The sequence below is a fragment of the Mustela putorius genome, unplaced genomic scaffold (genome assembly GCF_011764305.1).
Source record: "Mustela putorius furo isolate JIRA1106 unplaced genomic scaffold, ASM1176430v1.1 tig00000382_pilon_pilon_pilon, whole genome shotgun sequence".
In the NCBI taxonomy this organism is placed as follows: Eukaryota; Metazoa; Chordata; class Mammalia; order Carnivora; family Mustelidae; genus Mustela; species Mustela putorius.
The window spans coordinates 2,567,979-2,592,384 of record NW_025421367.1 but is presented as its reverse complement, the minus strand read 5'-3'; the positions used below and the strand labels follow the sequence as shown (position 1 = coordinate 2,592,384).

The following is a 24,406-nucleotide window of genomic DNA, read 5'->3' as shown; positions in this document are numbered from 1 at the left end:
TCTGACTCTTGGTCTGCTGATCCCGGAAAGTACACAAGTTCCCTCCTCCTTCTCCACCTTCCTGGTGGCCACAAGGAGATCTACACTTCAAAGGCTCTGAGCCAACAGTGGAGAAGGGGCTCCTCTCTGCTAGAAGGAGTTCAGTTCTACTTCTCCAAATTTTGAATCCTCCAGAAGAAAAGGACAAGTTTCACAATATGTTTAAGCTCCAGTACATTTACTATTTGGTTCAATGCCTTTGAAAAATCCAAAACAAAACTTGGCCTCAAATGTGACCATTATCCTGGAGCACCAGTATTTTTCCACTCTAGGGATAGGCCAGTAAAATCAATCATCAGCAGCCCCACTGGTTTTTTTTTTTTTTTTAATTTAAACCTGATACATTCAGAACCAAAAATACCACAGATGATGCATTCCACAGTTTATTGGGGCACATTATGTCAGGTGTTTGTGCTAGATGCTGACATCAGGCACCCTTTTAGATGAACAAAACCCAGAACTCCTGCCCTCACAGATCTTAGAGTTTGGTGCAATATTCTGGAAGCTTCTTTATTCAAAAGAGTATATTTTACATGAAAATACTATCTCCATTATATAGCCAGGGCTGGGACTGGAGAACAGACCTCTGCATTTTGGCTGTATACAAATGCTTCTGGGAATATAAACTTCCTGCTTCTTTATAGCTGCTCTTAAGAACTTGTTCTGTTGGGTTCTTGACAGCACTCTCCACAGAATGTCACCGAAAGTAACTGACAAGGATATCTGATTATGAGTTTCTTAAGGAATAGAGCAGAAGCCTACTGTGCCACGGTCTCCCCCAGGACTAATGATCAGCATGCAATAACCACACTTTATAACAAATGGCTCTCAATGCTTCCTGTTGCTAGGAAAAGGCAAAGTCATATTTTGGATTCCTCACACTTCTGGTTCAGGATGGTGCTTGAAACTTCTCTACAGATAAACACTGGCCTCGGCTACACTGAAGTGAGATTGAGTTTTTGGGCAAGTCATACTAATTTAACACCTTCATTTTAGGGACAAGAATGTCTTGAGTCAGTGACAGTTTATGGGGGCAGAGCTAGGGACAGGGAAGCCTCTAGAGCTTTGTGTACTCATCTACAACCTACACCCCCCTCCACCACTGTCCCTCTGAAGCAGAACACTAGTGACTACATGTTAGCGGCAAACTTGTTTCTTTGGAACTCAAATTCAGCATCTGCTCAACAGGGGAAATGTCTCCTCAGTTTAGCCTTCAGAGAGCTTAGGTCTGCTGAAAATAGGAAGTCATCTCCTAAACATCAGGAAAACTCACGTATCAAATACTGAACATAGAAGATTCATTTCTAAAGCCACACAGTTGGCCCAAGCAGGAAACCCAGTCCATTCACATACCGGCCGTCCATGAATGCTTTCGTAATATAATAGAGCTTTCTGCAGGGCCACTTTCTCGTTGGCAATCTGGTCTTTGGTCATATCCTGAATATACACAAGAAGAGAGAAATCAAAGTTGGGGAAACATTTATGAACATTCCTGCTTCTTTCGGTAAGCAAATTTCCTCAAGGAAGGTTAAAAAGAATCCTCCTACAGTTGTTCCTAGGAGCTCTATTCAAAGCTCACTTAGGAATTAGCTCTTCCTGGCTTTCTGCTGGCAACAGAGAAAGCAGAGCAGAGCCATCGTCTACTACCTGTGGCTCCCATGTGGCAGCAAAGGCATGCTGAGGTTAGCGAGGCTGTCAGGCACATGGGGCTTAGCTTAACAGCCCAAGTGATGACTACAGTCACGTTACACAGTCCCAAAGGGTCATCTACAGCCCTTCTACTCCAGAGACATCAAACCGTCTGTTAACCCCAATGGCTTCTTTTTGCAATCTCTATATGAAAGTGTTCTGCTTTCAAAGGGTCATCCTAAACCAAAGTACTAGCACTGAAAACATTCTCGGGCTGCTCCATCTGCTTCTCCAGACATTTAAGAGTGTGGGGAATGAAGGTGTGGGAGGTCTGAGCAGATGTCACTGTGTCCCCCACAGGGACCCATGTGTCGGGCCCTATGTCTCCACCATGTTGACTAGCAGTTGGCTTGGGGCTTCCGAATCCCCACACCTTAATGTCCTCAGGACGACTGCTTTCTGCCCGCTTCTCCTGGAGCTTCCTCTGGATGGATTCCAGGGTGGCCTCGACGCTGGGCTTTACAGCTTTATCGATGAGCTCTTGCTTCTTCTCATCTTCTTTCTCAAGCTGGGAACCGAAACTCTTGGGCAGTGTGTTGCTTCGCTGCCGCATCCTGGGGGTTAGGTCCTCTTCCGATATCTTTAGTTTGGACTCTAGTATGAAAACATTTGGGGGTGGTGACATATGAGAATTGATGTCTGCTGAACCTGTTGTTTTTCTGTGGTGTTAGTAACCATGTAGCCCCATCTTTTTTTTTTTTTAAATAGAAAATATCTAATTATAACAGTAGTTGAAATCCCTAGGTTATTATGTAAAACCTGAGAAAATGCTAACATCTTCTTGGACTATCTGGAGTGCTTCCCTAACCGGAGTTCCTGAGAAAGCTTTAGCCACGTAACATCCATGCTTTGGCCACACCCACAGGTTTGCTGTTCTCAGAACGTGGTAGATGTTTCTATACCCACTCCCTCACTGTTGAGTAGCACTGACTGATCCAGCACCTCACTCTGGCCAGCTTTCTCTGGACAACTTACAGATGTCATTTTGGAATTATTTTCCCTTTGTATTCCATGTGGTTGTTTATATGACTATCTTCTAAGAGACAGCATGCTTTGGAGGGACAAGGATCCAATCCTTTTTGTGTTCCTCCATGCTTACAGGTCTTCTCCTAACACCAGAGCAAATGAAAAGTCATGATTTAGTTAAATGGGGAAATGCTGCAGAATTTGCATCTTAGCTGACCCCGGTTGTCCTGTGATGGAGACCATGGTGAGGCATGGGGTGGGTGTGCTCTGAACACCCAGAAGGCTGGGGAGCACGTCAAGGAATTGTCTTCTCTGAACTATTTCAGCAGTGGCACTCAGGATGCGGTGATACCGTGAATCTGCAAGTGAAAATCATGGCGGAGGTCTAAAACTTTACCTACCTTTAAGCTGTTTCCGGAATTTGGCAAGGTCATTTGTCCATTTTAGAACCTCTGGATTGGCTGCTTTGTCACTGTGGGAAGGCTGAGAAAAGGAAAATCTAATGTAAATGTATACGAACTGGGGCAGGGAGCCCAGCGTGGGGCTCAATTCCAGAATCCTGGGATCATGACCTGAGGGGCAACTGAGCCACCCAGGTGCCCCATGATCAGATCGTTTTAAAGAGGAAGAGAAAGTCGAGTCCCACTGGGAAAAAATTCAACATGAACAATCAGAGCAAACATCATAAATGTTATTCCATTATCTTTCTTTACATCTGGTTATTTTTGATGCTTTCAAAGAATCCCTCACAGGCAAAATGCTGGACTTCTATGAAGTCCACGGTCCTGCTTCAGGAGTCAGAGGGTTTAAGCTGTTGGGCTAACAGAATGGAAAGCAGAGGGGGGTACTTTTACGTTGGGATCACCACGTAAAATGCCTTTCTGCCACTCCTGGGGGCAATGCTTAGAGCTGAGAGAGGAATGAGGTCAGTACCGATGAAATTTTAGAAGATAATTTCGAACTAAGTTTTAGCCAAAATAAAGAGTCATTTAATGATCTTTCCCATTCCTTCTCACAGAATTTATAAGAGGTCAACTAAAACACCGAATCATTTGAAAGAATACCCAATTTAAGGAAAATGCTGATGTATGACGTCTGGGGCTTCTCAGGGTTTACTATCCAGTTTTTATCGTCTTGTTGTTATGAGGCTCTCTAGAAACCTCCCTTAACTTTTTGTCACTTTTCCAAGTTGCTGATATGCTGGCATGAGGGTACTGTCAGGGGACCGGAGGGCATGGGAGGGGACAGGACAACCCTGCGAGGAGACACTTACTCTGTACTTCCTCTCCTCTTCAAATCTATCTTCGAACTTGCGGATCTTCTTTTTAAGGCTCTGAATCCTTCGCGTGAGCTGGGCTGGCGTCAGGTCCTCCCGCTCGTCATCATAGGACCCGAGAGAGGAGCTCCGGCGCCTGTGAGGGACATCGAGTGGGGCACTCATTGCCTGCATAGGGGCTTGGGGGTGGGGATGCAGCACGGAGGGATGGGGTCCCAACGGTCTCCATCCTCTCCAATAAAAGGAAGTGTACTACCAGTTCATTTCGTGACCCCTGAGCTCTCTATGTCCCACCTATCAACGGGTCTAAGTTTCTCTTGCTCACATTTACAATTAGCAAAGGGAGGACTGAAATATGCACTGCAGACCTAAAAGTTAAATTTTAGATAGCTCTGGAAAGGAAGTGCTAGTGGAGATGCAGTATGTGGCACTCTAGTCGGGCCAACTGAAAAACGGAGCAACAGATCCCGTGTCCTAGGATGGAGTATTCCCAATATGCCCTTCTGCAGACCTGCAACACCATTCCCATTCTTCCTAATGATGCATTGGCTTACCGGCAACACAAACATACCTCATGAAAGAATGGGAATTTGGGGGAGAAGGAGGCACTTCCGTGTCATCCAGGTATTGCCTGCTCTGCCCATAAGCGTAGAACCGAGGAGAGAGCATGGGGTCACTGTCTTCATCCAGAAGCTGGCGAATCAGGCGTCCGGCCTGCGGGGAGAGGCGTGCTTCATCAGAGTCCACGTTCTCCTGCTGCCATGAGAAGGTAGGGATGGGCTCTGCAAAATACAGAGGGGAAGAAGTCAAAATTGCTCATGGAAGCATAACTGTTTCCCAAGTGTTCTGAATGCTTTAGGGGGCACTGAATTTAAATGCAAACAACTCGCATTTCAGATTTAAGGTTCTGATGAAGGACACTATGCCCCGGCTGGCATCACCAATATATCTGACAGCCATGTCATTGCTTGCTTTCCAAAGAGAAGTTACTAGGGTCACCTGGAGGAATGACCTTAAAGAAGGAGAGCAAATACTGCATGCTTCCAACTTCCCTCCCCGGTCAGAGACAAGGACTGTCTCCCAGGTGAGGGCATTAGGGAGAAGCAAAGCATGGGCATCAGGGGGTGAGAGATTTGGCATTGTAGCTGCACGTCCCTCACTGGAACAACCGGGAAGTCACATTTGTCTTGTGAGAGCCCATTTACCTAGGAGTCTGCACCTCCCATTTAGGGCTTTCAGTAAGCTGTTCATGTGCTTCTGCTTAGTGCTGGGATTAGCATGTGTAAAATGTGTGTTTTGCACTTGAAATTTCAGAAGCTGCTCAAGACCACAGTTAACATAAGATGCTTACATAAATTAGTCAAAGAGAAAAAGAAAAAGAAGAATGCTTTACAAAGGGTAAATCTGTACAAATTATTTTAGACAGTCTTTAAGAAAAAAATACACTCGGGGCGCCTGTGTGGCTCAGTGGGTTAAAGCCTCTGCCTTCGGCTCAGGTCATGGTCTCAAGGTCCTGGGATGGAGCCCCACATCCGGCTCTCTGCTCGGCAGGGAGCCTGCTTCCTCCTCTCTCTCTGCCTACTTGTGATCTCTGTCTGTCAAATAAATAAATGAAATCTTAAAAAAAAAAAAAAAGAAAAAATACACTCAATGCAACATCCCGATTTGTCATTTTTGGAGGGAATGGGGTAGTATTTATTTCTCTTTCCTTCAAGATCCAACTTAGTATGCATTAAAAAAAAATCCTATCAGATTTGAAAGACAGATCTCAGATGATGTAGGGTTTTTATTTATAGCAGTCCCTGAATTTAAATAGAAGGTAGGCTTTAAGTATACTTAGGGATTAGTGTGATTTACACAAGGCTGGGATCCGGCCATGCTTGGATCGTTCCTTCAGCTATCAAAGTGTTTATCAGATCTACTAAACTGTCTTAAGTGCTTGTTCAGTATTTTATTTAAAAAGATCATATCATAATCATAGAACATCAGAGCTGGTTGAAAGTCCATGCACTATCTAATTTAGTGATTTCTCAACCCCAGCTACACATTAGCATCATGAAGGGAGATGCACATAACTTCTAATGCTCCCCCCCTCAGCCAACTAAACAGAATATTGAGGTGAGGGCCCAGATATCAACCTCCCCACCTCCAGTACTTTAAAATCTGCCCAAGTGATCCTATATGCATTCAAGTTTAAGAATCACAGAGTCAACCCAACAGATTATAGACAAGGAAACTGAAACCTGAAGACTCTAAGAGCAAATATCTAATCAATGACAAGACTTGGGACAAAACGAAATCTCCTGACTTGAAGGACAGTGCTTCAATTTAGTACATGCCATATGCCCCAATCACAAGGATGATTATCTGAAATTTTTGAAGACCCCACAGTAGGGGAGTTAAGCATATTAATGTAAGCAAAAATTGACCTTATGTGGAATGAGGTCCATAGGTTCTCATAGTTTAAAGAGAATGAAGTTCTCTGGGAGCTCAGATGGTAATATAAATTATTTTTTAAAAATATGGAAGCATTGTTAAAGACAGATTCCCCCCCCCCCCACTACTCTCAAAAAGTGGCAGGGAACATTCTGGTAGACATATCTGGCTAAATCTGGAGGTTTCCAGAAGTTGCCCCTCATTTGCACTAAAGTTTACAGAAGGCTCCTCGTAAGCATTAGGGCTCAGATAGGAGCTCTTTTATGCAAAAAACTGAAGAACAGTGAGGGAAGGATAGGGTAAGAGGAAAGTAATCCCTAGAGAAATAAGAAAAGTGTAGTGCTAAGTTACGGAAAATGGAACTATGAAACTGACCAGACTGTATCTTTAATTTCATGATAATTCTTAAGACAGCAGGGATTTTCTGTAAGGACTAATATCAACAGAGCCAGGCAGGGAAAGAGTTAAGAGGCAGCCAGTAATAACCTCAGGGCAGAGTGGCAAAGTAGCAAAACAAGTGGGGGGAGGCCAAGTGGTGTGCGGGGGACAGAGGGCACAGGCAAAGCAAAGTCTGATGTTGGTATTGGCACGTGGGTGTGCTGGCTAGTTGGACATTTCTACTCATAGCAGTTTAGTTTGAAAAGGTGTTACCTTAGATCCTGAAATCCTTTAATTTGTCTGAACCTAGCAGAATATCTCTTTAGAAATATCACAAGTGAGCTTTCACTTTTCGGTTCTGTGTCCTCTGCGTACAAAATGAGAGTGTCTGTGACCATTTTCCAACCAGACCTCCATTAAGAAAGGTACCGTGATCCTGAATTAACAATACAACACGAATCATGGAACAGAGTTACCCTTGTTTGCGGCTTTGTGGAGCCATTTATCAGATTTCCTTTGCATCAACACAGACTCATTCCCTACCGCTCACTTGAATGATACAGATAAGAAGACCCAGTATGCCCTTTTCTTAACATCACCAGTGCTATATACGAAATACGAGCTGAATTCTAGCTTATGGGTGACATTTCTCTTAAAGGATATAGTTAGCATAAATGAATTCACTAAAAAATGACAAATGTAAACCATTATGAATTTCAATTAACAAAGTAAAAGGTTATGCTGCATCATTAGTATGCATGTAGAACAGGAGTGAAGTTTCTCACCCACCCAACATTAAATGCTTGCATTTTTCTCTTCTCTCTCTCTCAGTTTCCATGGATTAATTCATTTACTTTTTATTGAAATATAATTAATATACTGTGTTATATTAGTTTCAGGTGTATAATATTTAAGAATTCCTTGCATTACTCAGTGCTCATCAAGATTAGTGCACTCTTACTTCCTTTTATCTATATCACCCATCTCCCCACCCTCCCTCTGGCAACCACCAGCTTGTAGGTGAGAGTCCATTTTTTGTCTCTTTTTTCCCCTTGTTCATTTGTTTGTTTCTTAAATTCCATGTAAGTAAAGTCATGATAGTTGTCTTTCTCAGTCTGACTTATTTCACTTAGCATAATACCCTCTAGACCCATTCATGTTGCTGTAAACGTCAAGATCTCTTTCCTTTTCTTCTATCGAATTATAATTTAAGGCTCTTATAATTTATAAAATTACACATAATATATAGTTCAATATAACTAAATCAAAAATGCCAACTATTCTTCGTTTGTAATGATCTAAAAATACAAGGCCTATTCATGTTTTGATAGTTGACACTCAACTAGACAAAAAAGGAAGAACTGAATAGAGCAGTGTCTACCGGACAGTATGCCCAATTGCACTGCCGACCTAGAGATTCAGTTTCGAGGATGCATTCACCGACCACTCCCAGTGCCTAGTCTGGAAAATAGTTTATATTTTAATCAGTAATTCTAGAGCAATGAAATGGACAAATATATTGCAAGGAAAGTATTCAAACGGAAAACAGAAAAGATTAGAGGTTTCAAATTAGATTTTCATCTTAAAACACCACATAAAAGAAATGTGTTTTTATATCCAGACCAGAATTCCTTAAGTTCTGTGATTTCAGCCGTGTGTCTTGTCACAAAGAACGCTGAACATAAATATGGCGTGTCTCTCTATGGAAAATAGAGAGACTGCTTGGCCGGCTGGATCCATTTGCTATACAAAAGAAAATGGGCTACTAAGATGATTTATTGAAGAAACCTGCTAGAATTACAGGAGCTGATGTCTTCCACTTCTCATTTCCAACTACATGCTATTTAGAGGCATTACGCCCTGGCGCAACATCATGCCGTCTTTCAAGGTGGATCCTTGGTGGGGCGAGGAGGAATGGGCACATCCCAGACGCTGGAAGATGTAAATCCCATATAGGGAGGGAAATCCCATTATAAAAATTTCCTTGGGGCACCTGGGTGGCTTAGTGGGTTAAGCCTCTGTCTTTGGCTCAGGTCATGATCTCAGGGTCCTGGGATCGAGCCCCACATCAGGCTGTCTGCCCAGTGGGGAGCCTGCTTCTCCCCACCCCCGCCACTCGGCCTGCCTCTTTGCCTACTTGTGATCTCTGTCAAATTTTTTAAAAAAACTTTAAAATTTCCTTAGTGTTCCAAGACTTAACAGTGGTAGTACTATTAAACTGTTCAGTTAATCTTGCAAACAAACTCTCAGAGTTAGAATAAACCTTAGTTGTCAGCTTTGTCAATCCCAATTTAATCTTTCTATCTGCTTTGTCTCTATTTGCAAATTTAATAAGTGGGTCCTTAATTGCTCCATTCAAGTCATTAATAAAATGTGTGGAACAGGCTAGAGCTGAGGACTTTCCTAATGAGAATACCCCTATTTGTGTCAACTTTGATCTGTGTATCTGCACATTTAAGTACTGTTGCTTAATCAGTTACTAATTGACTCTGTTACCTGTCTGCTATTCCTTCCAAATCTGACAAGGCACTGGAGTCCCTGTAGAGGCCCAGCTGAGGTCTTTTTGAATGAGACATTTCCTAATCTAGAGTTAATCTCTCTCTCTCTCTCTCTCTCACACACACACACACACACAGAGGTTGATTTGTTAAGATCTGTCCTTGGGCAGCAATGGAGGACCCAGTAATTATGGACTCCTTCTCTGTGTTCAGAGCCACCCACTGTCATTAGGTAGATCTGGGCTCTGGTTTCAAAGAAGTCCAACTTAGTCTGGTTTTTCCTGAAACTACACTTGGAAACATTTATGGAAGACAGTAATAACATCAACTAACACTCATGTAATGCCTGTTAGGTGCCTGTACTGTGCCAAGCACTTTGCAAATCCTAGCTCACTTAATTCTTACAACAAGCTTACTAAGTGAATACTATAATATCTGTTTACTCATTATTGTCTGTTGTTAGGCCTATTTATTTTTATTTTAAAAAAATATTTATTTATTGAGATAGACAGAGCATGAGCAGAGGGGGAGGAGGCAGAGTGAGAAGAAGTAGACTCTTCGCCAAGCAGGAAGCCCAATGTGGGACTCGATCCCAGGACCCTGAGATCTTGATCTGAACCGAAGGCAGATGTACAACCAACTGAGCCACCCAGGTGTCCCTGTTATGCCTATTTAAAGATGGAGAAACTGAGGTCAAAACTGTAACACATTTAGTAACTTGTCCACAAAGCTGCTAAAGTAGTAGAGCTGGGATTTGAACCCAGGATGTGCCTGGTCTTAGCCATTATGGCCCACTGCTTGCCAGGACACAAAACTGGCGTTGCTGAGAAAGAGGCATCAGAGAGGAAGTCAGGAGATTTCATTATCCTGAATCATCATTTTTCTTCTTTAGGCCTCAGCTTTTTTACCTGTATAATGGCAGCATCCATTCAAAAGGTCTTTAAGATCCTTTGCTTTTTCATCATTCTTTCAGAGACTTTTAAAGGTTATTTTTGACAAGTAGCAAGTAATAAATAAGAAGCATAAAGTATTTTAGCCCTTTAAAAATGTTCTTTTGGGGCACCTGGGTGGCTCAGTGGGTTAAAGCTTCTGCCTTTGGCTCAGGTCATGATCCCAAGGTCCTGGGATCGAACCCCACATTGGGCTCTCTGCTCAGCGGGGATACTGCTTCCCCCTATCTCTCTCTGCCTGCCTCTCTGTCTACTTGTGATCTCTGTCAAGTAAGCAAAATCTTTAAAAAAAAAAAATGTTCTTTTAAGTTTAACTTCACCAGGACAGCTGAGTATTTAAACCTCAATACTTCCACAAATACTTCCAAATCAACATGAATTGGCTGATTAGGAACATTCTAATTATGCAATTCTGAAGGGCTCTACATAACAAATAAAAGTACATTTGATTTGTGTACTCATTTAATTTTGGAGAGTGGCAGTAATAAAATAATAATACGATGTAGATAGGTCAAAAAAATGTGCCCTAGTACATAGCTACATACAGAGAGAAAGAAAAAAAGAAAAAAGCATGTATTATGTATCTGCCAAACAGCATGATTAGACTCTGATCCTACGTTCACTTTGACAGGATTCCACTCTAGGTAGGCTATGGAATCTAATCATCGGGTTCATTTCCTTTTTTTGTTGCCTTGACACACTCTGGCCCAGAAGCCAGAGAATGTCACTGCCGCACGGGAGCACCCAGGGCTGAGGCTAGCGCCAGCAGACTACTCACTGAGGACCATCACACCTGACATTCTGTCACTCTGCCTGGATAGGAGAGTGTGAACTGAGGTGTGGGGATGGGGACCAGCAAACACTACACGGGGGCTGGGAGACTGGTAAGGGAGACTTACAGACAGATTCTGGCTCAGAAGGTTTGCGTAAACTATTAATTCCATTTATATATTTGGTTTCACTTTCACAGATTAAATTAGTGCAAAGTGGATTCCTTACTGCGAAGCTACCATTAAACTTGTTTGTTTCTTATTGAGGCTATAAAACAAGAGTAGTATTTTAGCGATTGGACTTACAGCTCTCATCTGAACTACTCTTTATATGCAACAATTCCTTTATTTTGACTGCACTTACTATAATAATATCACATGAATGTTTAAAATAAATATATGGTAAAAAGGGGCTACTGAAAGCAGTAACCAAATGATCAAAATGGCCTTGAAATGAATCAGTGTAGATTTTTAAGATATGCAAGTTCAGTAACGCAGTAATTGGCAAAAGTTAACACAAGTCCTTTCATAAATTACATAGATAACATAATTAGCATTTCCAAGCCTATTGTATTTCCTCCCTGATAAGCTTTTTAAAATTCCATCTAGTTGGTTCCTTCAAATTATTATTATTATTATTATTATATTATCATTTAGAAGAGAGTTATTTACATTAAGTAATAAAACAGTTTTAAGGAAAGTTAACTTCCAACCATCCTGGGAATTTTCATTCTGGCCTCTTCACGTATGCTGGAAGAGTTCACAAATTTATGACTGATCAAGATAAAAATCATCAAACTGAGCCCATTTCAGGGGGACTAGAAGAGTCTCCGTGCCCCTTTACTGAATATACCAAGATAATGTGGCTAATTTGAATTCTGTCCAAAAATCCTAGTTTTTATCTAGAGTTTTGTGTTACTGATGAGAGGAGACCGTTATTCCTGAAATCCAAATACAGCACTTGTTTTGACTACTGCTTTTTTCGTTTATTGGGCCACAGTAGCTACTATGGGACTTTTTTTGGTGGTGGTGGGGATTTGTTTTTAATGAATTTAAAACACACCTGAATATCCCAAAGTGCATAAAACAAAAGAAGAACAATAAAACACTACCCAGGGATGTACCACTGAAATTAAAAAGGAAACAAAACAAACACCCTGCAATCTTTTTCTAGTGACCATATCATGAGCTGGGAAGGTCTGAGAAAATCTCCCACCCAACTGCCTAATTACATGGTAAAGGGCTAGAACATGTTTCTTGAATTGCAAAGAGGGAGAACTAGAATTTAAAAACAAAACAAAACAAAACAAAACAAAAAAACACAAAAAAACCAGCTTGTTTTTGCTGCACCAAGCCCTGGGTGCAAGAGCATAGAAGGATTACTATTTTTCACCTTGTGTCTGTTTAGATCGTCTTTTGCTCCTTCATCTAAATTCACTATCACAAGTACTTTCTGGTTTAAAGAGGGTTGAGGGAGAACACAAGGAAATCCAGGCGCTTCGGAAAGGGACTGATTTCCTGTAGCTGTGATTCTCTGTGTGGTCGTGTTAAGTCGTGCTGCTATTCTGAAACCAGGCACACAATTTCTCCCTCTTTGTAGCCTCCAAACACACCCATCGTACAGAGGCAGCCGGGCGTGCATTCTGGATACACGTTGACACAGGTCTGGATGCAGACACATGGATAAGGAAGGAAGTGCGGCTTGACGGCACCGCTGCCAGCACCTTCCTGAAATGCAGTTTTGACAAGATGAGGATACCCTCTTCTTCCTCACAAGTCCATTTTTAACCTTTTGCCAAAAATCTCTAGGAAAACCAGCCTTCAACACTGCATTATTGCAGGCTTTCCATTGGAAGCACTTTTTTTTATACAGTTTTCTCTTTGATGACAAATCCCTGATGCTGGCTAACACGGCTTTTAAAAAATTCTGTCCATAAAGACAATCACAAAAGCAAAGCAAACTGAATCTTTCTTGAAAAAATGGGAGGGAGATTTAATGAAGGAGGCAGGGGGTTGGCATGTAGCGGCTCCCAGCCGAAGTCCTAAATGTGCACGGCTTGCTCAGTCCTGTGCTCGGTGCTACCAGAGGGGAAACACACAGGTAGCGGCACTCCTGGGGAGTTAAGAAATAAAGAAGACTGCAAGGTGACACTACAATAGAGGGCAAGCACATTTTCTTTCTTAGATTGCAGTGACTCCCGGCAACATTTAATGAGACACATTCCCATACCAGGGAAAGGATCTGCAGTCATTTAGGAATGCAGTTAGTCCTACACCCTCTGCTTTCATACATCCATGTGGTGACGCCCCTCTCATTTAGGCTACTTTATATACGCTTTTCCGATATGAAATCATCCAAACAGCCGATGGCCCTACCTTCCCAGCTCTTGTCATCACACAATGCAGTCAGGTCGAGCTCAGGCACTTGGGAGACGAAGCTCTCCCGCTGGTCGTCGGCATCTGGAGTCCTCTGCAGTTTGGAGTCAGGTACGCCGGGGTGCTCCTGGATCTTCATCGCGGGGGTCTGTAATGACAGCACAATGTCTCTGAGGAGCTACGGCTCACCAACACCCACAGACGTCTGCAGCAAGTCCACTCTTTCTGGGGGAAACCTCCCAGGCTGTGGCAGCGGCTGCACCCAGTACAGAAACCAAAATCATAGCCTGATGCCCCTGGATGCTAGCTGGCCACTGGCATGCAAATCGCCACCGTCCCTCTGTGCTCCTTTAACTTTTCTTCTGCGAGAAAGGCAGGAGGGTTTCCCAGAGCCGCTGCTCCTGGTAACTGCAGGCAGCTGACGGTCTTGATGGTGACTGATTGGGGCCGGGAAGGAGGGAAAGGAGTTTGTGTTTCCTTAAAGGAGTAGGGCTCTGCAGACCGTAAACAACAAAATCCCGCGACTGCTGTTGCTAAGGCTGGAGAAGCAACATGGTGTCTCCAGCCTGCAGACTTCTTTGCTCCTTAGGTAAACAGTCCAGCAAGGCCCAGAGGCTGTGTACACGGACGCTCTCCTGTTGGCCCCGGCAGAGGCTTAGATCAATTAAGCGGGGCTAGCTGCGCGTTCCCAGATTTCCTGTGGTTGTTTTCACCCGAAGTGTGGGGAGGACAGACTATTTATGGAGGAGCTCTGGGTATTAAAGCATTGTTGCGCAAATTCAAACAGCACAGGGGTTTGGCGGCTCATCTGGGCTAGCCTTAAGGAAGACAGATTATGGAAGTAAGCCAAAATTACATAGGGAGCGGTTTTTTTTTTTTTTTTTTTTTTTTTTAAAGAGTAAAAAAGCCAAGAACTGGCAAGTCAGCAATGCATAATTTATATCTTACAAATATCCAACTGTCACTTGTTTTCGTACTATTTATCCAGCCTGAATATTAAATATTCAGCTACACTTGGTTTTGCTCCTTGGGGGCACCTACTCCTAGGCAGGGCTATCTGGGGGAGGGGAAAACTCTCTCCTAAAGGCTGCTATTTTAGCTACGTGATTTTATGCAAACAAAATTCGCATTGAAATTCGTTCATTTTTTCTTTGCTCTTTTGGCATCTTATAAACCCAGCCACTGTCACTTTCCCTTCTCTCCTAAGATTATAAACACAAGTATTTACTTACAAATATTCTTCTCAAGTAGCACAGATTTGTACAAAAGATTTTCTTGGAGAATAACTGGAAATTCATTTTAGCAAATATAATAAAAGAAAAAAAAGAACCCAAACATGTGGAAATCATAAATGATTCCATTAATGCATGAGAAATGTTCTTCTGCTTAAAATAAGCACTGTTAAGACTACCAGCTACTTTTAGTAGCTGTTCAACTCACTTTGATATCACCAGGGAATATTCTAGGGGCTTTTACTATTATATTTCCATAAAATGATACATGAGGACCGCTATTTTCTTCACCACATTGGGAATAAAATGAAATACCATCCATCAGTTTCTGATGAGCTACTAAAGTCAGATGGAATCGTCAGGTAAATCCGGGGTTTTAAGACACTTTCAAAATGCCGCTTGTCTATTGGGTGAAAACCAGATTATGCATTTATGCTGTAAGAGTTATTTGTTCCTTGAGCTGAAGCCTAAGTGGACCAGGGCGGAATGACAAAATCCGGACCTCAGCTCATTAATAACTTTGAAGTCACGTAGAGTGCATGCGTGCGTGTGTTAGAATATGCATGCAGCAAATAAACATCTTCTTAGTAAAGATTTCTAACACTCATTCCACTTAGAGACATACAAACAGGAAGACTATAAGAAATATGATTCCATGATGCAAGCACACATTCCCGAGGAGCGTGTGCTGGCCTCCGGCACTGCACTACACGGGGACGTTTGCGGGTCTTGCGGACAAGCGGACCAGCATGGCTGACAGTTGCTGTGTTTGGCGCTCTGGCTGAGCTGCTGCACTTCGCTGAGCCTCCATTTCTTAGTCTGGGAAATGGGCATGAACAATTCCAATATAGCAAGGTTCTTTTGAAGAGCTAGGAAAAGGCATGCAAGGCCATTAGCACAGTGCCTGGAGCGTAAGGTACACACAGAGGAGGCCCTCGGTCTCTTCATCATTTCTAGGCACCATGGGAAGATGAGGAAAGCACTGGCACATCTCCAAATACCAGAGAGAGGTGCTGGAGATGAGACATGTTTCATAGCCATTCAAGGTGAACCATGCTACCTGGAGGAGGGGAGTTCTCAGCGCAGGATGAGAAAAGAAGCCACTGGGGATTCTCATCATGAGTCAGCAACAGCAATTCTGTTTTGGGGGCAGTGTGGGTGAGAGGGGTTGAGGAGGAGGAACAGGTGCAGAGACAGGCCCCCTGGGGTTCGCTGGTCACAGCAGGGGAGCACAGGACAGAGGGATGGCAGGTGATGAGGGTGTAGGGTGAACTCACTGGACCGAGCTCACTGGACTGAGAAAGGCCTTGCGTGCTCGGCTAAGTCTGGATTTTAGCCTGGGGTTGATAAGGGAAAGCCATGGAAGGAAACAGAGTAACAATGGTGAAACGTGTTTTCCAGGCTGAAGCCTTACAGATGGGAGTGAATGCTGGTGGGAAGACCTATAAGCCTAAGCATTGGGTTCTGTAGGCAGCCTGTGTCCCTTCCCAATGCCAGACACTGGCTTTGCTTCCTGCCATGCCTGTGTCCACTCAGGGTACTCAGAGACCTGTGGTGCTTGACATGTCACATGTAAAATACTGAAACTCACATACATACAAACACACATGTAAAAACGTGTACTGTTCATGATTGCTACATCTGTATTAGACCCATTACAAAGGAAATCAAGGTTACAAAATTTTTTCTGCATCGGAATTAGTATCCATTTTAAAGAAAGCTAAAATCAGAAAATTAATTTTTTACCCTCCAAAATGCAGAGATGTCTTCATTTCTTCGACAACATGGGTTGGCGCAACTCCTCTGTGCTGGGCTCTGTGAGCCACACAAGCTCCTTACACTGAAAGAGCTGAAATTCTGTGGAAAAGGCTCAAGAATGCCCAGTGGGGTTCTAAGAACAGTTGATTGGGGTGCAATAAACAATGGACGACCTTGTGAATTAGTGAGCTGCCCCTCACAGTGCTGAGATGAAGTCGGCGAGTCGGGCATGCGGGAGAGGGAGACATTACTGCCCTGGGTAGGAGGCTGGAACAGACAACCCCTAAGATCCTCTTATTCTAACGAAGAGAATCAGGTCAGAACTCTATCAGTCTATTCAATAATAATATATATCACACGATATATACTTATTATAGGGCCACTGTGTGCAAGAGATACAAAGATAATATTTACTCATTAATTCAGCTAATGATTTTTGCATACCTACCACATGCCAGACAATTTTCTAAACACTGGGGATACTTCAGAGGAGACAATAAAGTCTGTCCTAACAAATCTTATAGGAAGTGACAGTAAGCAAAGAACAAAATGTCAGGTAGTGGCAGGGACTATGGATAAAACTAAAGCAGAGTAAGAGAGGTGATGGAGGTGGGGGTCATGGTTTGCTATTTTCTATCCAGTGGTCAGGAAAGGCCTTTCTTATGAGGTGACATATAAGCAGAGGTAAGAAGGAAATGTGGGAGTGAACCTTCCATGGGAAGAGCATTCCAGGAAGAAGGAAAGCAAATGCAAAGGCCCTGAGGCATGGTCATTGTGTTTAAGGAACAGCAAAGAGATCAGTGTGTCTGGAGTCACTGTGTAAGGGTGTTTAGGATGTGCCACATAGAACAGGGTATCACTCACATTGTAGACCTATGTTAACCTACACAAGCTTCTGGACTTTTCTGGCCTGATTTCCCACACAGCAGGGGAAGGGTCTCTCCTACATAAACCGCACCAGCTTGCACAGCACAGACACGCGTGGCACAGCACTTGCCAGCGTGTCCACATGCCCACCTCTGTCCTGCTGTGCTGTGATCAGTCCCTGGGGTTGCTCTTTCACTGGCCTGCTGCTCCTGTAGGCCTGGTTCCGAATTTCTGGCCTCACTGGTCTCACCAGCACCTGACGTGGTTGCCATTCCTGGGGATGCACAGTGGGCTGCTGGTGTGGGCCCAGGGTTTCTGCACATATGGGAGCTAGGGCTCCTGCTGCCATGGCCACCCACGGTGAAGCTGTTCAGGGTCTGAAGCAATACATCAGCATGGAAACTACTCTTCCCTCAAACAGTTGTTAGCTTAGATGGGATGGGCCACCTCTCCAGATTGTCCCACCCTTTGTCCTCGTGCTCATCCTATGGCACTGTCCTTGTCTATTGCTCCTCCTAGATGGTTCATGTTTAAATGTCAAAGACATTCTCAAGTACCAAAATATTTCTGGTTTCAATTTTTGTTGTTTACATGTTTTATGTCTTCAGGGAAAATGCAGAGTAAATGAATTACAGCAGTCCCCCTTCTCTGGGGGGTTACATTCCAAGATGCCTGGTAGATGCCAGAAACTGAGGAGAGGGAAGAACCCTAGAGACACTCGGCTTTTTCCTATACATACGCACCTATGATAAAGTTTAACCAATAAGTTAGGCATAGTGAGATAAACAGTAGCTACTAATAAACAGAACAATGATACTGTAATAGATGTTGTGTGAAAGTGGTCTCTCTCTCTCTTGCCTTTCTGCTTCTTGTGATGATGTGAGATGATGAAATACCAACAGGAGGAGATGAAATGAGGGTGATGATCGGGACGCAGCACGGGGCTATGGTGACCTTCGGGTGGTAGGTCAGAAGGACAATTATCTGCTTCTGGACCAGGGTTGACTGTGGGTAACTAAGATCTCAGAAAGTAAAACCACAGATAACAGGGGACTACTGCAATTTCACAGTTTTCAGCTCAGAGATCCCTGGGCCACGAGGTCACACACCAGACCCCCGTCGAAAATGTACCATACGGAAACACACTGCATATTCTCAGCTCTCAGGAGAGACAATGTAGTACGGCAGATAGGGGATGGGTTTTCAAATCAGAGTTTCAATACCAGCTGGTCAGCTGCAAGATCTTCAGTGAAAACCTCTCTGTTCTTGGCATTCTTTCTTTGAAGCTTTTTTTCTGTCATGTAAGTGTAAGACTTCATAGAGTTGTTATGAAGATTAAATGAAAAACATGTCTAACAATGGCTAGCCCATAGTAGTTGTGAAAAAAAAATGCAATTTCCAATTATTGGGTACCTCCCTTCCACATTCATTCCTCTGCAAGTGTTTATTGGACACATAGGATTACAGGAATTAACAAGGTGTGGAAGGAAGACATTGAACATACAAGTGTTGTAACAGAAAAAAGCAGGCTGCTAGGAAGCAAATACTCAGAGAGCTCACCCTGCCTGGGGCTTCAGGTGACAGCCTGTGTTCAGGTCAAGGAAACACTATTAGATTATTAACCTGATTTTTGTCAAGACCTGTCCCCCCTGTCTAACTGGACCTGGCTTTTCCAATCGTCAGACTTCATTGATCTTGCTCCTATCGAAATTCAAATAGTTGGTGAATTTTTGCTCCTTCTCTTCCCCCTCCCTGCACAGGATATAAAGAAGGAGCCTAGGAGAGTAGCAGAGCCGGGAGCGATACCAGGGAGTGCACTGTGTAATGCAGTTTGCACAGGAAGGAACCACACAGTGTTAATACAAGAACCACATGGAACCATAAACATTTACTGTTTGGCCTGACAACAGAGGAAAATGGACATAACAGAGTTCCAAAATTCATGGGAATTCCAAAGCATCAGTAGCCTTTAGAGACTGGATGAAATGGGAAGTGAATCCAAACAAACAGAGCTTTTAAATTATTCTGGTTCTAACATTAAAACCAGTAACAAAATCCTAATGCTTCCATGGAACTCAGCGAGGTTGCAGTAACACAGTGATTCATTTCATAAATACTTGTTGACAGGATATTTCAGAATTTACCTCAAACCTGCTCAAGGCAAATAAAAGCCTTAAGATGTTTCATGATTAATATCAATGCTCAGTCTTGATTAGAAAGCCTTGTCTTCTTTCTCTCTCTCCCTTCTTTTACTTTTGTTTCGAAGCAGGATAGAAAAGGGAAATGGTCTTTTGTTTATTATGAATGTCTTATTTGTTATCAAAGGTATGCTTCTAAGCTCTTCTAAGCAGTAGGCTTAGAAAGCATAAAGAATGTAAAAATATTGCAAAAGAATTTAACACTTCATTAGCCTTATACTTCTGACATAAAATGACCTCTACCAGATAAGGTAATACCCTTCTAAGCACTCAATAGTTCTTATAGGTTTTGCTTTCTTGATAAAAAGATTAGATATAAGGTTACAGTTTAAATGTTCTGGATTTCATACAGAGGCATGAAATATTTCCACAATACAAAATAACTTATCAGAAGGAATCAAACTGAAGCATAAGATTTAAGCTCTATTGTAAATAGAACTTTAAAAATCTGTATTTTCAGTGATATCTTTTGAAATCTAGAAATTGTTAGTTTTAAGGACGACCTTTCTTCTGGATACTTCCAGAAATTCACCGAGTTTAAAAAGAAGCAAAAGAACAATGACTGGACTCCAACATGTTCAGGGAATAGTACACTAGGTTATTCCTTACACTAGCTCATTTCATACAGCCCAAAAGGGTCATTTTATTAAAATGTCCCCCCTTTAAAACAGTCAACAAAACCAAAAGACAACTGACAGGATGGGAGAAGGTATTCACAAATGACATGTCAAATAAATGACATATCAGATAAAGGCTAATACCAAAAATCTATAAAGAATTTATCAAACTCAACACCTAAAAAAAAAAAGTAATTCAATCAAGAAATGGGCAGAGGACATGAACAAACATTTCTGCAAAGAAGACATCCAGATGGCAAACAGACACATGAAAAAGTGCTCAACATCACTCAGCATCAGGGAAATACAAATCAAAACCACAGTGAGACACCACCTCACACCAGTCAGAATGGCTAAAATCAACAAGTCAGGAAATGACAGATGTTGGCAAAGATGAGGAGAAAGGGGAACCCTCCTACACTGTTGGTGGGAATGCAAGCTGGTGCAGCCACTCTGGAAAACAGCATGGAGATTCCTCAAAAAGTTGAAAATAGAGCTACCCTACGACCCAGCAATTGCACTACTGGGCATTTACCCTAAAGATACATACGTAGTGATCCAAAGGGACACCTGCACCCCAATGTTTATAGCAGCAATGCCCACAATAGTCAAACTATGGAAAGAGTCTAGATGTTCATCAACAGATGAATGTGTAAAGAAGATGTCATATATATATATATATATATATATATATATATATATATATATGAATACTATGCAGCCATCAAAAGAAATGAAATCTTACATTTTGCAATGACATGGATGGAACTAGAGGGTGTTATGCTAAGCAAAATAAGTCAATCAGAGAAAGACAATTAGCATATGATGTCCCTGATATGAGGAATTTGAGAGGTGGGGGGGGGAATGAAACAAGATGGGATCAGGAAGGAGACAAACCATAAGTGAATCTTAATCTCAGGAAACAAACTGAGGGTTGCTGGGGGTGGGGGGTAGGGATAGGGTGGTTGGGTTATGGACATTGGGAAGAGTATGTGCTATGCTGAGTGCTATGAAATGTATAAGACTGCTGATTCACAAATCTGTACCCCTGGGGCAAATAATACATAATATGTTAATAAAAAAAATAAAATGCCCACCTTTTGAAAACCTACCCACAGAAATGATAGTTTTTAAGTTTTGGCATTCTAAGGGATTCTTAACTTTTTTCCAATGGCCATCTGAGATCTCAGGCAGATTTCCCATTAGGTGATTAAAAAATTAAAAAGATGTGCAACAAAGGGATAAACCCATGTTCACTTTTCAACACATGCATTCAAACGAAAACATATCTATGGCCGCAAAATGCTTATTTCAGAAATAAAGTCGCAGTTGTGCCTGCATTTGCGTTTGAGCCACAGATTCTATGACCTGCCTCTCTCTGTCTGTGTTTCCCTCTAAGGAGCATCTCTGAGACTGGGTTTAATGTTTCACATTCTCATGGGAATGCTAGTCAAAAGAAGAAAGACCACTTTTCCTCAATAGTTGGCATCTGTGGCCTTAATCTTACATGAATCTAAGAGCATATAAGGAAAATTTTAAAGGATGGTATTAATGAGGACCAACTGTCTTTATGGAAAATGACACTGGAAAGAGCCATCTGTGGTGAGCACGTAAACGCTGGCTTCTCAATCTGGTGCCATAGGAGACGTGAAATAAAATACCGATTAGGCAGAATTCTAGGAGGGATAACCCAAGTCTAGACTTACTTTTCATCTCTGACATTTAGGAATTATTGTGGCATTGCCAGAACACTAGATTAACTATTTAGGTTGTTCAATAAGTTCTAGAGGGCGCCTGGGTGGCTCAGTGGGTTAAGCCACTGCCTTCGGCTCAGGTCATGATCTCAGGGTCCTGGGATCGAGTCCCGCATCGGGCTCTCTGCTCAGCGGGGGGCCTGTTTCCCTTCTTCTCTCTCTGCTTGCCTCTCTGCCTACTTGTGATTTCTCTCTGTCAAATAAATAAATAAAATCTTAAAAAAAATTAAGTTCTAGAAAGGGCTACACATATTCAACAGTAAACAATGACATCACACTGTAAACAAGGGAAAGGGCTTTAAAAATGGAAAACTGATCTTTTCACAGTCCGTCACTAATAATCAAACATCTATTTCCTTCCATGAAAGAAACGCATGTTTTTCAGAGTTGAAGCATCACCCCAATCTTGTGGAGTGATGTCCTGTTTTTCTCCTTTGGGGCAGTTGTAAAAGAAAGGTGACATGGAGAGCTCAGGCTGGATTTAACTCACTGCCTAAATTTAGCTCCTAGCTGAACGTATGATGACAACCACGATTATTAATAGTGAATGCTTACGGGGTGGCGGCAGTGGGCTGGGTGCTGACTGGCATCTGCACATGGCTGACACATGTAAGAATAGGACCTGGCACATGCAAGTGGGATTTGAGATTTGTTTCCCCATGATTCATCCACTGCCATGGGAGCTGTCCACCAACATACCGAGGCAAACTGAGTTCAGCACGGGTTTAGCCACTTGGCTAAATCAGCCGCTTGGAATTTATGAGTTAATGTTATGGCGTCTATCCACAAAGGTTGCTCTTTACCCTTTGATCTCATAAAGGAGCACAGGCGTAAAAGGGAGGAACTGAGAGCACTGCTCTGGGAGGCTGGCAAGGCAATCTTCTTTAAAGTCACGTTCAATGGCGCGATGAGTAAGTGCTTGCTGCGAGCAGAGGAAAAGAGCAGAGAAGGATGCAACAAGAAGGAGACTAAAGCAACGCTTATCATGGGGGAGGCTGTGCTCTGAAAACAGGTACCTGGTGTCAGGGAAAAAATGCCAGCTGGCCGCCTGGGTCCCAAAGAAGGAAACTAAAGGAGTGGGGAAAAAGAGATGAAAGAAGAGAGAGGCTCGGCAGCTGTGAAGTCAGAAGGAGGAAGCATTCTCCTCCTATTACCTGGTGAGGCTGAAGAAGTTGACAGAACAAAAACTGAAGAGAGGGGACAGGATGAATCCACAGCACTGGCAGGGAGCGGCGGGGAGGTGGCGATTCATTTCCAGCAATTTTATGCCAAATTGTACACAAGTGTGTGTTTTTCTAAGAAGAGAGTCCACAGCTTTTAGATGCTTAACCTCTTGGATTATAGAATTCCAAGAGGGGTAGGGACTGCCGCTGTTACTGACTTGTAGCTCCTAGCCCAGTACACGTGCAGGGCAGGACTCACTAGATGCTACTAACTCCATCAGTGCATTAGGACGATGTCCAATAAAGATTAGGAATCACTGGGTTAGAGGGACAGTTCTATATATTACTCTTATTTCAAGGGTCAGAATTCAAGAACAGGCTGAAAAAAGCTTTAAATCTTGCCCAAGGGAAAAACTGATAAAAATACTGAAAGTGGAGTTGGAGGCATCTGGACGTAGATTATATACACATATGTGAATGAAAAATGGGGTTGAGCACACCGAATGAAAGCCAGAGTTGGGAACGGGGAAATCACATGGGTCAGCACGGTGATGCTCTCAGAGAACGAGGAAGACAGGAAATAACCAGAATTTTAAGATACAGACAGCATAAAAGAGTTAGATATTTTTTTGCCATGGTTTACTTAAAATGAGACAAAACTCAGAAAACAAATGGGGTTTAATAACTCACACTGAGTCTATCTTAATTTGAAAATTAATGAGATAAATCTCAGTGACAGATCCACTAAATTTATTGTTTATTTATTTCAATCACTTAAAAATGCATAAAAACATGGAAGATCACAGCTTTTTGTTTTGTTTTATGGATAATCTAAAAGGAAATCTCCACCATACTGAAGTTTCTCTTTGCAAGCAAAATAAAGGAATTTAAAAGCAAAAAGAATATGATTTCTCAAGGAATCTTTACATTTCAGCACTTGCCTTTCTGACCAAGCACAGTCTGTCAATCTCATTATCCCGTATCGACAGGCTAATAGTGCTTCACGTTTGCTCTCAGGAAGGTACGGAGAGCCCCATTACAATCACAATTTTGTCAGCTACTCACCTCAAAATGCTGGGTATGTCTGCCGTCTTTTTCATCTTCTTTACTATAAACAACAGCAACAACAACAAAATATCATAAAATGTCAGTTTTTGAACAATGCTTTTCATCCAGTGAAATTATGATTTCATTTACTTTAAAAAAAAGTAGGCTGAATGTCTCTAAATTAAATTCTTGTAAAATTTAAACAAAAGAGAATAAAAAGTCAAAATAAAACAAAACTAGAAACACAACCATGAGTAGGGTTATTTGTCTTGAACAGCACCACGGCAGATTTTCTATTCTAAGCATTTTCCTTGCTATAAAATACTATTGGTAAACATACAGACCTTTAATTCTTTCTAGTTCTTGAAATGCACATTGCATTAAGTGAGAAA

At 42.3% G+C, this 24,406-nt stretch overlaps 1 protein-coding gene across 13 annotated transcripts in view; it reads right to left on the bottom strand.

The window, feature by feature from the left end:
* The window catches only part of FAM13A (family with sequence similarity 13 member A), a 366,926-nt gene that overhangs the window by 21,429 nt on the left and 321,091 nt on the right, over positions 1-24,406 (bottom strand). For all 13 annotated transcript variants that reach the window (XM_045079369.1, XM_045079367.1, XM_013058040.2 and 10 more), the window contains 7 exons: positions 24,033-24,075; positions 13,379-13,526; positions 4,542-4,752; positions 3,968-4,106; positions 3,096-3,177; positions 2,102-2,322; positions 1,393-1,476 (listed from right to left, as the gene is read on the bottom strand). In XM_045079369.1, coding sequence (XP_044935304.1) covers positions 1,393-1,476; positions 2,102-2,322; positions 3,096-3,177; positions 3,968-4,106; positions 4,542-4,752; positions 13,379-13,526; positions 24,033-24,075 — 928 coding nt within the window. The remainder of the gene's footprint in view (positions 1-1,392; positions 1,477-2,101; positions 2,323-3,095; positions 3,178-3,967; positions 4,107-4,541; positions 4,753-13,378; positions 13,527-24,032; positions 24,076-24,406) is intronic.